Source organism: Hyaena hyaena, unplaced genomic scaffold, assembly GCF_003009895.1.
Source record: "Hyaena hyaena isolate Hyena2069 unplaced genomic scaffold, ASM300989v1 scaffold_105, whole genome shotgun sequence".
Classification (NCBI taxonomy): Eukaryota; Metazoa; Chordata; class Mammalia; order Carnivora; family Hyaenidae; genus Hyaena; species Hyaena hyaena.
The window spans coordinates 1,259,134-1,273,077 of NW_024080737.1; the positions used below are offsets into that span (position 1 = coordinate 1,259,134).

At 40.5% G+C, this 13,944-nt stretch overlaps 1 protein-coding gene across 1 annotated transcript; it reads right to left on the minus strand.

Moving 5' to 3' along the window:
• Positions 1-13,577, minus strand: SSR3 (signal sequence receptor subunit 3). The gene is made up of 5 exons (XM_039236025.1): positions 13,386-13,577; positions 12,058-12,184; positions 7,536-7,634; positions 3,112-3,243; positions 1-2,386 (listed from the first exon to the last, which is right to left on the minus strand). Exons 1-5 carry the CDS (start codon positions 13,516-13,518, stop codon positions 2,320-2,322), a joined length of 558 nt encoding a protein of 185 aa, XP_039091956.1. The 5' UTR covers positions 13,519-13,577; the 3' UTR covers positions 1-2,319.
• Positions 13,578-13,944: the final 367 nt, after the last annotated feature.

Here is a 13,944-nt window from a genome sequence, read left to right on the forward strand (position 1 = left end):
TGCAGGAGGCGGGGCTATTTAATCGATTTTAATTCCAATTACAGCAGAACGCTTTTTATTTTACTGGTATTGGATATGGGGTATTTTTAAAATACAAATTCTACAGCCGGTTTTTATGAACTAAACCAGATGCAACACATAATTCTATGTGCCACATAGCAATTTTAGGTATGAGGAAAAGTTTTATAATTCCCAAGAGTAAAGTACTTGTACAGTAAATTCTGAATGAAAACTGGCAATGTGAGTACATGCCTTACAAACTTATGCATAGAAATTTAACAGTACAGAAAGTTAGAAATCATCATCAGAACCAAAAAATACCGCAGGTAAAATTCAAGACAAAACCAAATTTTGCTTATATGCTTTTCTACAAATTATTCAGTTTGTGAATTCAGAACACATTCTATTAGGAATTTTAAGCTGATGCCCTTTTTCACCACCCCATCTCAGGTACATGGTATTTTAAGTGTGGTGGCAATTTCCCCCCTTCTACACAGATACTGCCATCTAGCGGCAATTCTTTACCAGCACTTAAAAAACAAAACAAAAACTTGGCCCAGCTCTGATAGTAGACCCTGATGGGTTTGTCGAATAAGCAAATGCATTTGGTACACAAACTCCATGCCACCAAACTACTGACCAGTTATTTATCTACCAAAAAAAAGGTTAACACAATAAGAAAAATCAACCTCACACGTCTTACACTACTTTGCAGTGACGCTCTTGTGACTTCCCTATTCATTCCATACTATCCAATGACAGCACATGGATAATAATGCACCAAAGAAAACTAAATTGCAGACTTCTAGAAGCAATGAGGAAATATAATCCTCAATGAAGACAACGACGATCTAAGTCACTAAGCAGATGTGCTCCTGCCCCCTGCCTCCTTCCCAAGTTCTTGGGTGTGGGCCTACCAAAACCATCCAGTTGCACACAACTCCAGATGAACACTTCTATGAAGTTATAAACAAAACAGAAAATATTTACAACATTTACCTTAAATTTAGAAATGGAAACTAAAGATTAAAGTTAAGGTTAGAAATTAAGATTAAAGGTAAGGTACAAAATTAGGAATAGGATTAGTTCTTCTGAAGTACTGTCTGTCTTTTAAAATTACTGAATGTGGTCAAAAGTTAACAGGAATATGAACCTGTATCACCGGTGATTCCATAACCTTTTAAGTAGTACAAGTTAAAATGCTTACCAAACTTTTTCCAATTATGGCACGTACTAGAAAAATGATAATTATCCCTACGCACGCTGGTTAAAAAGTGCAAGAGACTGCTCTTGGCTGGACCCATGGGCTGAAGAGGTTAATGTGAAGAGGTGCTGTTCAGAATCGATAAGAACCTGTGGACCAAAGGGTCAAATCTATCAAGGTCCCAACAGGAAAATGCCGACAAGCACTAAAACCACTACAATTCCTTGGAGAGTTCTTAGAATTCTGGAACTCAGACCATAAATGTTACTCTGGTCTTTTACACAGCAATAGTCAGGAGATTAGTTCTCTACTGAACATTCTAGTGGTGTGAGACTCCAGTCTCTTAACAGGTCAAACCAACATGGTAGTGTTGAGCTGACCTCCCTGGCCACCCAAGGCCAAAACTATACAACTGAACAGGAGGATATGCTTTAACCCCACAGGACAACTCTCATATGCCTGTCCACTATTTTTAGGTTATTACCTTGGCTGCCTTCCTTTTGTTAATAAAAAAAAAAAAAGAAAAAAAAAAAAAAGAAAGAAAGAAGAAAGGAAAAGAGAAAGAAAGAAAAACTTTTCTACCAGTTTCTCTTCCCCAAGTTGGAGATACCTCGTTTTTGAGTTATTTCAAATCACAAATTCAGAGACTTGTAAACATGAGGCTTCTGTTCAATCCCCAGGGGAAAGGATTCATTCTGATATTTACGGTTCAAAAAAAAGTTGTAACATTGTGGTTAGAACACAGAGAACCAGTTATGAACTTCTTGCTACTATTATAAATAACAGCTCAGTCCAGGTTACTGTGACCTCTGACAGATCAAGGAAACAAGCTATTTTCTCCTCTTGTGATTACAGCACACTGCATGACACTTTATACCTTTTAATAAATGTCCTGGTACTCTGAGTTTCCCTTTCAATTCCTTTAATTTCAACAATCTGTCAAAAAAGAGCCAATAAACAAATACTGAATTACATTTTGTTGGGTTTTTTCAAACCCTCAAACTGGAGACTATAAAAACATCTTGTGCGTCTCTCTCACCCTGACCACCCTGCTACTTTTCCATATACCACAGGCCACCCGTAGATACAAAGCCAGGGGGCAAAGCTGCCATGGTCTATTTGGAGCCAGTAGACAGCAGGGCGATGAGGCCTGATGAAGCACTTATGGACAAAATATAGTTCCTGTAAAAATTTAATGTTAAGGAAAAATTAAAAGCCCAGAAGCAATTCAACAAAAGGAGCCCATCTCTGTGCAATGCAGTTTCCCTCCTGACACTATAAAATGACAATGATGTGCAGTCCCATTGTCTGCAAATGCAATTTACTATAAAGACTATAAAGAATGAAAAGCATTCACAGGAAGTGCGTTTCAATTTTAAAAAGAAAACACCTGAGACAGAAACCTAGAACACATGATCACAAAGAAAAATCTGAATTCCATTTAACCTGAAGGAGAAGAGCGAATCAAAGAATATGAGCAGGAAGAAGAAACTTCTCCCTTTTCCCCTGAAGGGCAAAGGAAAAAGAAGCCTCCCCTGTCCAGCAGTGTTTTGGCTACAGTTGGCGTGTGAAAGCAAAGAGGCTGTGAAAGTTCAGAGCTCCTCTCACTCACAGAACTGGACTGTTCGGGGGAAAACCGCTCTAGTATTCCCAGAAGATTCAAGTTGGAAGTGTCTGCTGTTTTATTACATCAAAAACTCCACCTGCTGGGGCGCCTGGGTGGCTCAGTCGGTTAAGCATCGGACTCTTGGTCTCAGCTCAGGTCATGATCTCATGAGTTTGAGCTACTTAGTGGACTGATTCCCTGGGCAGTTTTTCTTTATAGTTAAATACTTGGACAAATCAAAACCAAAACGAAGTACTGCTTCTAGACTTCGGAAAATGCTAATCAACCTTTAAAAGGATACACGGTAGGGTTGAAGTTCTTCAATATAAAGAAGGAAGCAACAATGACCAAGACCAGGAATAGGGTGTTGTTATAGAAGATGGAAAATGTTGTAGCTTCATAATCGGCAACTTCATTCTTCTTCCACAAGATTCTGTAGACACACAAATCAATCACGTTTATAAATATGTATTAAAATATTTTAAATACCACATGGCTGTAGTTCACTATAATTAAGTTTTCCTTAAGTATTCTGAATAGAATGTGTTTTCAATATTTAATTTAATCAGCATTGTGCCCTTTTTTCCTGCTGAAAAAAGTATTTTACTCTACTAATGAAAATAGCTGCTGGGTATATTACTTTTTTTCCCAGGCAGTCAGGGCTTGGCAGGAAGGGGCAGATTAATTGCAACTAGCCTGGTTTCATCATCAGCCTAAAGAGAGATTCCTCTAGGTCCTCACCGAAAACAAACTCCATGATCAGTAGCCAAATGAAGCTTTCCTGGCTGTTTGCTGGCTTGAGATGCTCAACAGCCTCCAGATTTCAGCCTTCAATATTACAACTAGCTGTGGCTCAGAGAAGCAGACTTCTTTCCAACTGCCGTTAGCCATCTTTAGATAATTCAAACAAGTAATCTGTTTGATTAGGAGGTTTTTATTTAATCTATTTTATTATGTTTTATTAATTTACTAAAATTTTATCAATCTTTTTGTTTACCTCTTCACACAGGCAGGTGTGTGTAGGAAGCCTTTATTCCATTTGGTTAATTAACTTTGTAAAACAGTTTTTAAAAGGAGAGGTTGTGACTAGTGGGACATAAAATCAAATGGGTGGATTCAACACTCAGGGACAATGACTAAGTGGGTTCAGACCAGCATTAAAAAAAAAAATATGAAGTGTATCATCTACAGCAGAATAATTATTATTTTGTGAAACATTTGTGTATGTGCATGTTTGACTGTATTTGGTCAAAAGATAACGTATTTTACTGTCGATCATTATCAAAGAGGCTGAAAGCCATCACTACTGATGCTTTGTCCTCCCAAAAGATATTTACTATTCCAGGGCCAGATGATCCCCTCCACCAATCCTAAGGACAGAACTATGGCTAATGTCTCTGGCAACTGCTACATTTTATTCACCAAATGTTCTAATACAAAGTCAAGAAGCTGGACTGTAAAGGAGCTATATAAGCGAGACGATCTTCATCTCAAGAAGTTTGTGGTCTCAAACATAAATGCCACAGTTCCTCAATTCTATGGATAGAGTCAATTTAATATAACTTCTATTTAAGTTTGCGAGAAGTGAAAAATACTACATTAAATGCACAGCCATCAACTCTAATACAGCTCCTGATTTCAGAGTAGTTTACATGTAAATTTTAAAATATAGAGGACTTGAAATTGGGAGGGAATATATTATACCATTTTAACAATGAACAAAGAAAACACCATCTCAGAAAGATGCATAGTCCCAATCTAGTTTAATGCCAGAAAACACTCAGAACAATTGCCTCTGTTTTTAAGATTCTGGCACAAGACCCAGCAAAGACAGGTTCCTTAAATAGACTACTAGTATGCCTTTCGTATGATTGCTTAGATCACCCCACCTCCATCAGAGCACTTCTTCTCCCTACCTCCCTACCATGCCCTAAATCAGAACCATCTTCAAAACAGTTGGGATGAAGAAGTGACTCAATCCTTCAGGTTACCCCTGCTCCCGATATGACCAGGTGTCATAGCAGTGTACACGCGGGACTGTCCTGGACACACCTCAGAACTTTTATTTCCATCCGTAGCTTGGTTCAGTCTGAAAAAATGTGGTCATCAGCAATAGTTCTGCCAAAGCTTCACTGGTAAGAAATCTAGTTTGGGAGAGCATTCCCAAGAACTCATTTTTCCAAGGAGCATTTCCCACAAGAGGAAGACTGAGACCAAACTCAGGAAATGTCATAATCACATAATGCTAAATGACAGAACATTGCTCAGTCAAGAAGAAACACTCACACCCTGGGATAAATGTTAACGAATCTCTGATTCTCCTCAGCTCACCTCCAACCTTGAATGGATGGCAAAGCAGTTTCAAAGTGGCATGGAGTACAGGTTCCAAGTGATTGTAGATGGTAGCTCTGAGGCATACATATCTAGGCAAAGAGGTGCTAATAATAATAAGCCTTCTCCAGAATCTCTTGAAACAATTTACTTTTGAGGGAGAAAAATGCTAGCTCTCTTTTTTTTTTTGGAAAAACACTAGATCTTAGTGAGAGTCTTAGTCCCAGTTATCAGAGTCAATTTTGAGTAGAGACCTGGGTACAACTTTATCGAGTGTGGTTTTTGTGACAGGAATACTAACAGCACAAATTTCTACTGATGACAAGAACAGAAACTTTATAATCTTCTGACCCTGCATTGTATATATCCACAAAACCTGAAATATCTGATCCAGCCAATGGCAAAGATACTTCATTTCCACTTCCCCAACTCTCATTCACTCATAGTGACTACCTGAATACCATGCCGAGAAAAATTCAGAGACCCGTTCCAGGATCAAGAACAAGTGCCGGGCCAAATGAGACAAGTCTGCAGTGGGCAGAGGAGACCCATTTGTCATCTCTGATATAATTTATCACCTAAAACATACAGAGCTGTAACAAGCACTTGAAATTGAAATGATATGCGCTCCAATTTAAGAGCCACTTTCCTAATAAATACTATAATTCAGTAAAAAGATTTTTAGAAAGTGTCCTAGATTCTCTACTCTAATGCTATGCAAAAATTTGCAGTCAGAAAGCTATGCAGCCAGACTGAATTAAAGCTGCTTCCTGAAGGGGCGCCTGGGTGGCTTAGTCGGTTAAGCATCCGACTTTCGCTTACGTCATGATCTCGCAGTTCGTGGGTTCAAGCCCCGCGTCGGGCTCTGTGCTGACTGCCAGCACAGAGCCTGGAGCCTATTTCAGAGTCTGTGTCTCCCTCTCTCTCTGATCCTCCCCTGCTCATGCTGTCTCTCTCTCTCTCCTAGAAATAAATAAAAATATTAAAAAAAAAAAAAAAAAGCTGCTTCCTGAAAAATGTTGCCACTCCACTGCCACTATTTTAAATATTGTACCCTTCGGAGGGCATATGTGCTGGCTCAGTCGGTAGACTGTGCAATCCTTGATTTCAGGATTGTGAGTTCGAGCCCCATGCTGGGTGCAGAGATTACGTAAATAAATAAGATTAAAAATGCATATATATTGTACCCGTAAATTTTTATAAAGGATCCACAGGCAATAACCATTTCTATGTTTTAGTGGCTTTTCAAAACCACTGTAAAAGACATTGTTCTTTAAGTTACTGAGTGTCCCTTAAATAAGGACTGACTTGGTTAAATCCTTCCAAATTCAGTGTGAAGAAGTTTTTTTCAGAACGACTTACATGACGCTTCTCATCAGAAAATGCAAGTGAAGGACCTTGGACAATTCCCCTGACACTCAGAAGCTCAGAGCGAAGTTCAGTGCTCAACTGCTGTAACCAACTCCGAGGTCCTTGTTCATTGATCTTTCCTTACTTTTAAATGCTTTCTGTCTATGCACTTTCATATTCCAAGTCTCCACAAGGTCTTTCTGGAGCAAACTGGGTTAAAAACTCCATTTCACAAAGCACTTTGCAGATAATAAAACTTAAGATCTATGAAAAAACACCTCAACTCGTGACTGTAGTAAGCCCACGGAACAACTCTTAGGCACAAGTTTATTCAGTCATTCAGAGACTTCTGCTACTTGGCTATTAGACTAGTAAGCCTTCTAAGAGCAGCTGGCAGGAAAAATTGAGGGGTGAGGGCTAACAAACGGGGCACAGGTTTGGGCAACAGGAGACAAAACTGAGTTTTCTTTTTCCCAACCAATGCAGATAACCAAGAACTGGATGTCCCCAGGGAAGCTCAGGAACAGAAAGATCACCACCTAAAAATGCTAACACACAACACAATGTAAACTCTTCAGAGCCAGAGGGGTTAGGCGATATGCTCAAGGCCGCACAGCTCTCAAGTGCAGAGCCAACACGGGATGAGGTTCTGCAAGCTCCGAAGTTCTAGGAGGGCAGTTAGGAGTACAAGGTCTCAAGCCACACTGCCCGCGTTCTTGTTATGGATTAACCACACACTAATCCATGACCTTGAGCAAATTACCCAAGCTTTCGGTACCTGTTTCCTCAAATGTAAACTGGAAATAATAGCCCTACCTCACAGGGCTCTTTAAATGAGCTTTACAGAACACAAATAAAAGCATCTGGTGGTGGCAAAAACTCAAAATGTCAGTAAATGTCATTCCCATTATTACATCTTCTACAATATCAACGTTTAACCTCAGGCAATTATCCACATTCCATTCCACTCCATTATCCACATTCTGTAGGCAGAAACCAACACTTCTTTTCTACAAAGTATTCCCAGTTGTGAGTATCACCAACCTTTCATCCTTTTCCTTTCGAGACATCTTTCTGTTATCAGCTTCAGAAAGTTTTCGAGTCACTTCTTTGGAAACTGCATCCTCCCTCTTCTGTGCTACTCTAGAAAATAAAAGAAAAAATGTTTCCACATGCTCCAGAAATGAACAGCGCACTATCTGAAACACTCTGTACTCATATTTTATGTTCACAACTACATGATACTTACATTCCAAGAAATAATCTTAACAGAAAATTCCAAGTTTATTATAACAGCCAAAAAGAGAACTCAAGAACTTCTAAGATATAGTTTATTAGATATGTTTTGATTTCTGCTTAAAAGGGATTTTTCCTGAGCTCCCGGGTGGCTCAGTCAGTTGAGTGTCCGACTCATGATTTCCATCATGATCCCAGGGACATAGGATCGAGCCCTGCATAGGGCTGTGCACAGAGCAGGGCCTACTTAAGATTCTCTCTCTCCCCCCCTCCGCACCTCCCCTTGCTTGCATAATCTCTTGCTCTTAAAAAAAAGGGGGGGGATAATTTTCCAAAGTTTAGATATTAAAGGATAAGTACGTCAAATGCATTTAATTATAAATTATTGTAATTCTATTTTGTCTATTTGTTAAATTTATTTCTTCAATAAATTTGGTAAGGTATTAGCAAATGATATAGGATTTCAATTACAGTAAATAAAAGTAAACTAGACTTAAAAATACAGAGGGGAATTAAAACCTGCAACATATTAAAGTAATGCTTTTAACTCCATTCCAAAGAATAGTTTCACTAAAAATAATACCACGAGGGATTAACCATAGCACTTCTAATTAAATGAACAACTGGTTGTATCAAAAGATAATATAATATCAGCCAGAAAGGGCTAGAAGTGTTATTCAAAACATCAGATCAGGGGGTGCCTGGGTGGCTCAGTCAGTTGAATGATGGACTCCCGATTTCACCTCAGGTCATGACCTGGTTTTTAAGTTCAAGCCCCAATTAGGCTCTCCACTATCAGTGCAGAACCTGCTTGGGATTCTCTCTCTCTCTCTCTCTCTCTCTCTCTCTCTCTCTCTCCCCCCCCTCCCTCCCCACCTCCCCTGCTCACACTCCCGTGCGCTCTCTCACACTCTCTCTCTCTCTCTCTCTCTCTCTCTCTCTCTCTCTCTCGCAAAAAACATTAAAAGAAATTTTTTTTTAAAGATCAGGTCAGAATCTTCAGTGACAAATCAAATAAAATATTAAAATGCATATTCAATCAGAAAATCTTTCAGGTGAATTTTAGGAGATGTGACTGCTAGTGAAAGAGGATTAAAATTTAACCTATGATAAAATGCAAAAAGCCTGCCAAAGTTGATGACATTTAAATTCAACATGGTATATTTTTGAAAATATAGGCGACACTGGTTAGCCATAAATATACAATAACTGATATAAGCAAAATATACCACCAGTCCCACTACGAAAATGTTCAACATGATACTGAGATGTATTAAAAGCCACAGGATGTGGAACATAGAAATCTGTCCACCCCTATGTTCCATTAATGAATCCCTTGTTAATATGCTACGTTTAGTTCTGGTCAGTGTAACAAGGAAAGATGTGGAGAAATCAGGATGGATTCCTGAAAAGAAAGCCCAAGATCATTCAAGGCAATAGTTTTCAATTTTTCTTTAACCACAAGAGCTTCTGGGATACAAATTAAGCACAAATTCCCAAAGACCCAACTTCAGTTGATTCATTTTATTATGTAAAAGTTCTGCCCTTAAGGGCAGAGACTCTCATCTCTAAACCTCTCTAGCAGACCAGGCCCTCAATAAGTGTTTCTTGAACTTCACATAAGACCACTTTTCCTAAGGCCAGCTGATAAGAAATGTGGTTTACAGCAGAAACCTTCCCAAGAAAAAAAATACACACACGTACACGTACACACACACACACACACACACGCAAGCATGCACGCACACACCCCCATCAGGATGCTAGGACACAGGAATAAACTATCTGCAAAAGAGTTGGCTATCTCCAGGTATCTTCAGGGCAGATCATCTGTCCAGAGGACAAATCTTCCCAAAGAGACCAAACCAGATTAACTAGATCTAAAATTGTATACTCACCTAACAAACATATAACAACTTGTCAGAAGAAGCCCTATTCTCTTAGGGCTCTTAAAAAATAAATCTCACTCAGCACTGAATGCTCTAAAACAAAACAAGGGTCACCCCAGTGACCCAGCAATCAGCCAGCTGAGATGACCTGCAAAATCAACTGTTTTTCTTCTATTATTTCTACCTATTTTAGAATCTTTCCAGAATAAAAAAAGGAAAATACCAACTATTTAACTTCTTAAAGAAAAACATCTTTGCAAACATTTAAGTCATGCCACCTTAAACAAAAAAATTCCTACAGGCTCTCATCCTCAATCTGACAGTGCACAGAAACATTTGGTATGTGCTCAACACTATACCTAACATATTATCCATGTTACCATATTTAATCCTCACCATCTATGAGGTACCATTAGCACCCCCATTTTACAGCTCAGGAATCCAAGGCCTAAAGAAATGTGCGCTGAAGGCTATACATTTAAGAACAGCAGAACTGGGGGGCACCTGGGTGGCTCAGCTGGTTAAGCATCAGACTCTTGATTTCGGCTGTCAGGATCTTGCAGTTTGTGAGATCAAGCCCCGCGTGTGGCCTTACACTGGCAGCAAGGAACCTGCTTAGGATTCTATCTTTCCCTCTCTGCTCCTCTCTCTCAAATATAAAGAAATAAACTAAAACAACAACAACAAAACAAAACCCAAAAACAGCAGAACGGGGACCAGAATCCAGATCATCAACACATAAGCTATCTTTCCTCTTCTACAAACACCTATCTACCCATACTCTGCATCTTGCTGAGTCTTTGAATTTTAATGCACCTTGGAAATCTGTAGGAGTTTCAACTAAATCGAAACTACAATTAAAGAAAACAATTCCACTCTGAAAGAACCTATTAAATCAAGTCAATAGACACTGAAATTTTACTGAGCTAAAGGTACCATTATCTGTTATAAGGGACGCAAAAGACATGGCAGTGGCCCTCAAGAAGCCTAAAGCAGAAATGAGAAGGTAAAAAGAACAGAATTTTCATTCCAAAAAGGTTAATGAAAAATAATATCCAAAACAAGTCAAAAGATGTCAAGTTTCAAAGGGACTGAATTCCAAGAACATCACAAAAGATGGTCATACAGGGTGCCCAGATCTGAGGCCTTCGCTACCCACAGATGGCCACACCTCACAAGAAAGACAGCCCAGCACAGCGGGTCCAGGATGGGCTGAAACCTGAATGGTAGGTGAAGACGGCTGCCAAGCAGAAAGATAACAAAGATGATCATTCTGCTGGTTCTGAGCAGAAAGGCAGTCACACAAAGCTGAGCTCCTGCGGGTCCAGAACACCAGCAGAGCAGCTCTTGAAGCCACTTTCAGCCACTGAGGCCACTTCTGGGCTTCTTAAAATAAGTCCCTGTTAATTAAGATCATCTCAACATGTTTTTATTGCTTGTCACCCCAAGCCTAACACAGATACAACAAACTTAAGATTGATATTATGTGTGATCTTAAAAGAGGAAATAGGAGAATCTTTTACATTTTCACACACTTAGAAGAAAAAATGTAATTAGCATTAAAAAGGTCAGAGTTTAATTTAAAAACAAGACCATTTCTTTCATGTCCAAAAGTAGTACATGGAGAACCCAAAACTATTTTTTTTTTTAAATGTTTTATTTATTTCTGAGAGAGAGAGAGACAGCACGAGCAGGGGAGGGTCAGAGAGAGAGGGAGACACAGAATCTGAAACAGGCTCCAGGCTCTGAGCTGGCTGTCAGCACAGAGCCCGATGCGGGGCTGGAACCCAAAAAGCCGTGAGATCATGACCTGAGCCAAAGTCAGACACTTAACCAACTGAGCCACCCAGGCACCTCGAACCAAGAACTATTCTTTCCAGAAAAAATTCCACTTGGCTTCAAAATGTTAACTTACTTACTTGGTGGTTTGTTTTTCCGATGAACTTTATTTACATATTTTGAGAGAGAGAGAGAAAGAGGGTGCCCATGCATGAGGAAGGGGCAGAGAGAGGGAGAGAATCCCAAGCAGGCTCTGCTAAGCACAGAGCCTGATGTGGGTCTCAATCTCTCATGACAGCAAGATCACGACCTGAGCCTGTATTGAGTCAGACATTTAACCAATTGAGCCACCCAGCTGACCCTGTTTTTCTGATTAACCCCGTAATTAAGGCTAACCTTAATTAGCTTAAGGTTATGGTGCTTAACCATTCGAATTTCACCCTCAAAGGCTACTTAACAATGTCAGAAGCATAGTCTCTGCTTCACTTAGCTGTTAATTTTTTATAGCATTAATATGCCTCCCCCCTAAAATATACATATACATACATATACAACTCAAAGTGATACTTCTTTAAGACAAGACATACAAATGGTCTTTAAGACATCCTTCTATATAAGATTGCAACATGTAATATACACTTCAACTTGAGAAATATACTTACTTGTGCTTGAGAACAAATTTCACATTTTTGTAAGCAAAGGCTACCAAATAAGTGCTTACTAGGGTCATCACACTATAGAGAACGGCAGACTGAACAAGGTCCATATGCCATATTCGCCAATATAACCCTGAATTAAGACAGAAGGGAGGGGATGCAAAAAGGAACAAAACATTACCACCCAGTTACAAAGGCCTGCTCAATGAATTATAGCTAAGCCTATAAAATACAGTCCAGGTTAGGAAATACAATACACTGCACGTGGATCTTCAGGAGTGATAAAGTTACACTCTAAAACTTTCCCAGCTCAGAAAATTTGAAAAAGAGAAACTTCCCGTTACTAGTCCAAATGAAGTTTCTGCTTCTTATAAAATGAGAATAAACTCTGAAGAGAAAAAAAAAATCACAACCCACAGTTCACGTTCCATTCAGCTGGATAATGTTATTCGAAGTATACAGGCTGTTCCAAAACGCCACGTGCAGTCCCAAGCCAAAATTTACATGCTGACGTGGCTGTATGAAATCAAGGCAGTGCTCTGTGCCTCCAATGAGTCACCCTCGAATTTCACCCTCCACAACATGTTAAAGGCACGGTGGGATTTAAAGGACCGAAAGAAAATAAATCTCGATTTAACTGCCCAACAAACGTGCAAGCAGTAGGACAGACAGGAGATTCAAATCCGAAAACCCTGAGCTATAAAACCAACTTTGCCCAAGTCTGCAAAATTTTTTCATCCAAGTGAGAATTCTAGAATTGCCCTAATAGCATTAAAAAGTTTAAACTATTTAGAGCGTGGGCTCTTGGCATTGGTCCAATCTCTCTCACCAAATTAGGAAAACGATGTTCAGTGGTGCGCAGTGCTTCACCTAGAGCTACACTTCTAATTCAGTTCACAGGTTAATGGGAATCTGACTCTCGCCTAATTCATCACTCATCAGTTTTCCCAAAATTATTAACGATAAAGCTTTAAAGCTCGTAACGATCAACAACTGGGCGGGGGTCTGGGGGAGGAGGGCGGAGAACTGAGCGGGTTACAAACGCATGTAGTACAAAATCTTAACCCGGTAGTTTACAGATTAGGGGCCGCCATCGCAGAACTTAAAGAATCACAATCTCTGGGAGTGGGGCCACAAATGACTTTCCTGTGATGCCACCTGGCCCTGTCCCCGATGAGAACTATGAGGACCACAGAGCCTACATGCTTTCCCCGTGCCCGGGACGAGCCGGAGACAGCCGCGAGCTAAGTGCCCCAGCACTCCCTCCCTCCCTCCAGTCCGCCCGGCCCTGCCACGTCCCCGCCCAGCCCGGCCCGCCAGTTCCCGGCGCTCACAGATGGGGATAGCGGATACGATGAAGGCATTCCCAAAGAAGAGCGCGGAGGACTTGGCCGAGAGATTGCGGCTGAAATCCTGCAGGAGCAGGTCCTCCTCGGATTGCTGCTTGGAGCCGCCTTTAGGAGCCATGGTAGAGGGGAGCCGCGAGGCTAGAAGGGCAGCAGGCTGACGCCGCTGGCACCGCCTCCGCGGCCGCCGTATCCACTAAAGACCCGTCAGCGCTAAACGCGGAGGCGGGACTCTGTGCGGAGCGGGAGCAAGCTTCCCCAGGATTGGCCACCGCTATGCACGTTTCCCCGTGTGATTGGGCAAGTGGGCCAGACTTCCGGATTTCTGTCCAGCCCCTTGGCGAGCCAGCTTCCTGAAGAAGGACGGGATTTGTAGTTTAGTGGATGCTTTTTTTAGTGAACAAAACTTTTTTGACATTCCACTTCACTGGTGCCCTAACGCTTTCCACGTCCCTGAAATTCCAATATAGGAAATTATTCTGGCCTCGAGTCTTTCAGCCGGTCATTCAACAAACGTATATGTTAGTTATCTTCTGGGTGTACCCAG

Excerpts from the sequence above, each read along its gene's own strand:
- SSR3 (XM_039236025.1), bottom strand. The coding sequence starts at position 13,518 with ATGGCTCCTAAAGGCGGCTCCAAGCAGCAATCCGAGGAGGACCTGCTC. Across the intron at positions 12,185-13,385 it reads CGTATCCGCTATCCCCATCT|GGTTATATTGGCGAATATGG; the intron begins GTGAGCGCCGGG and ends GTCTTAATTCAG. Across the intron at positions 2,387-3,111 it reads AAGAACTTCAACCCTACCGT|GAACTATATTTTGTCCATAA; the intron begins GTATCCTTTTAA and ends AAATTTTTACAG.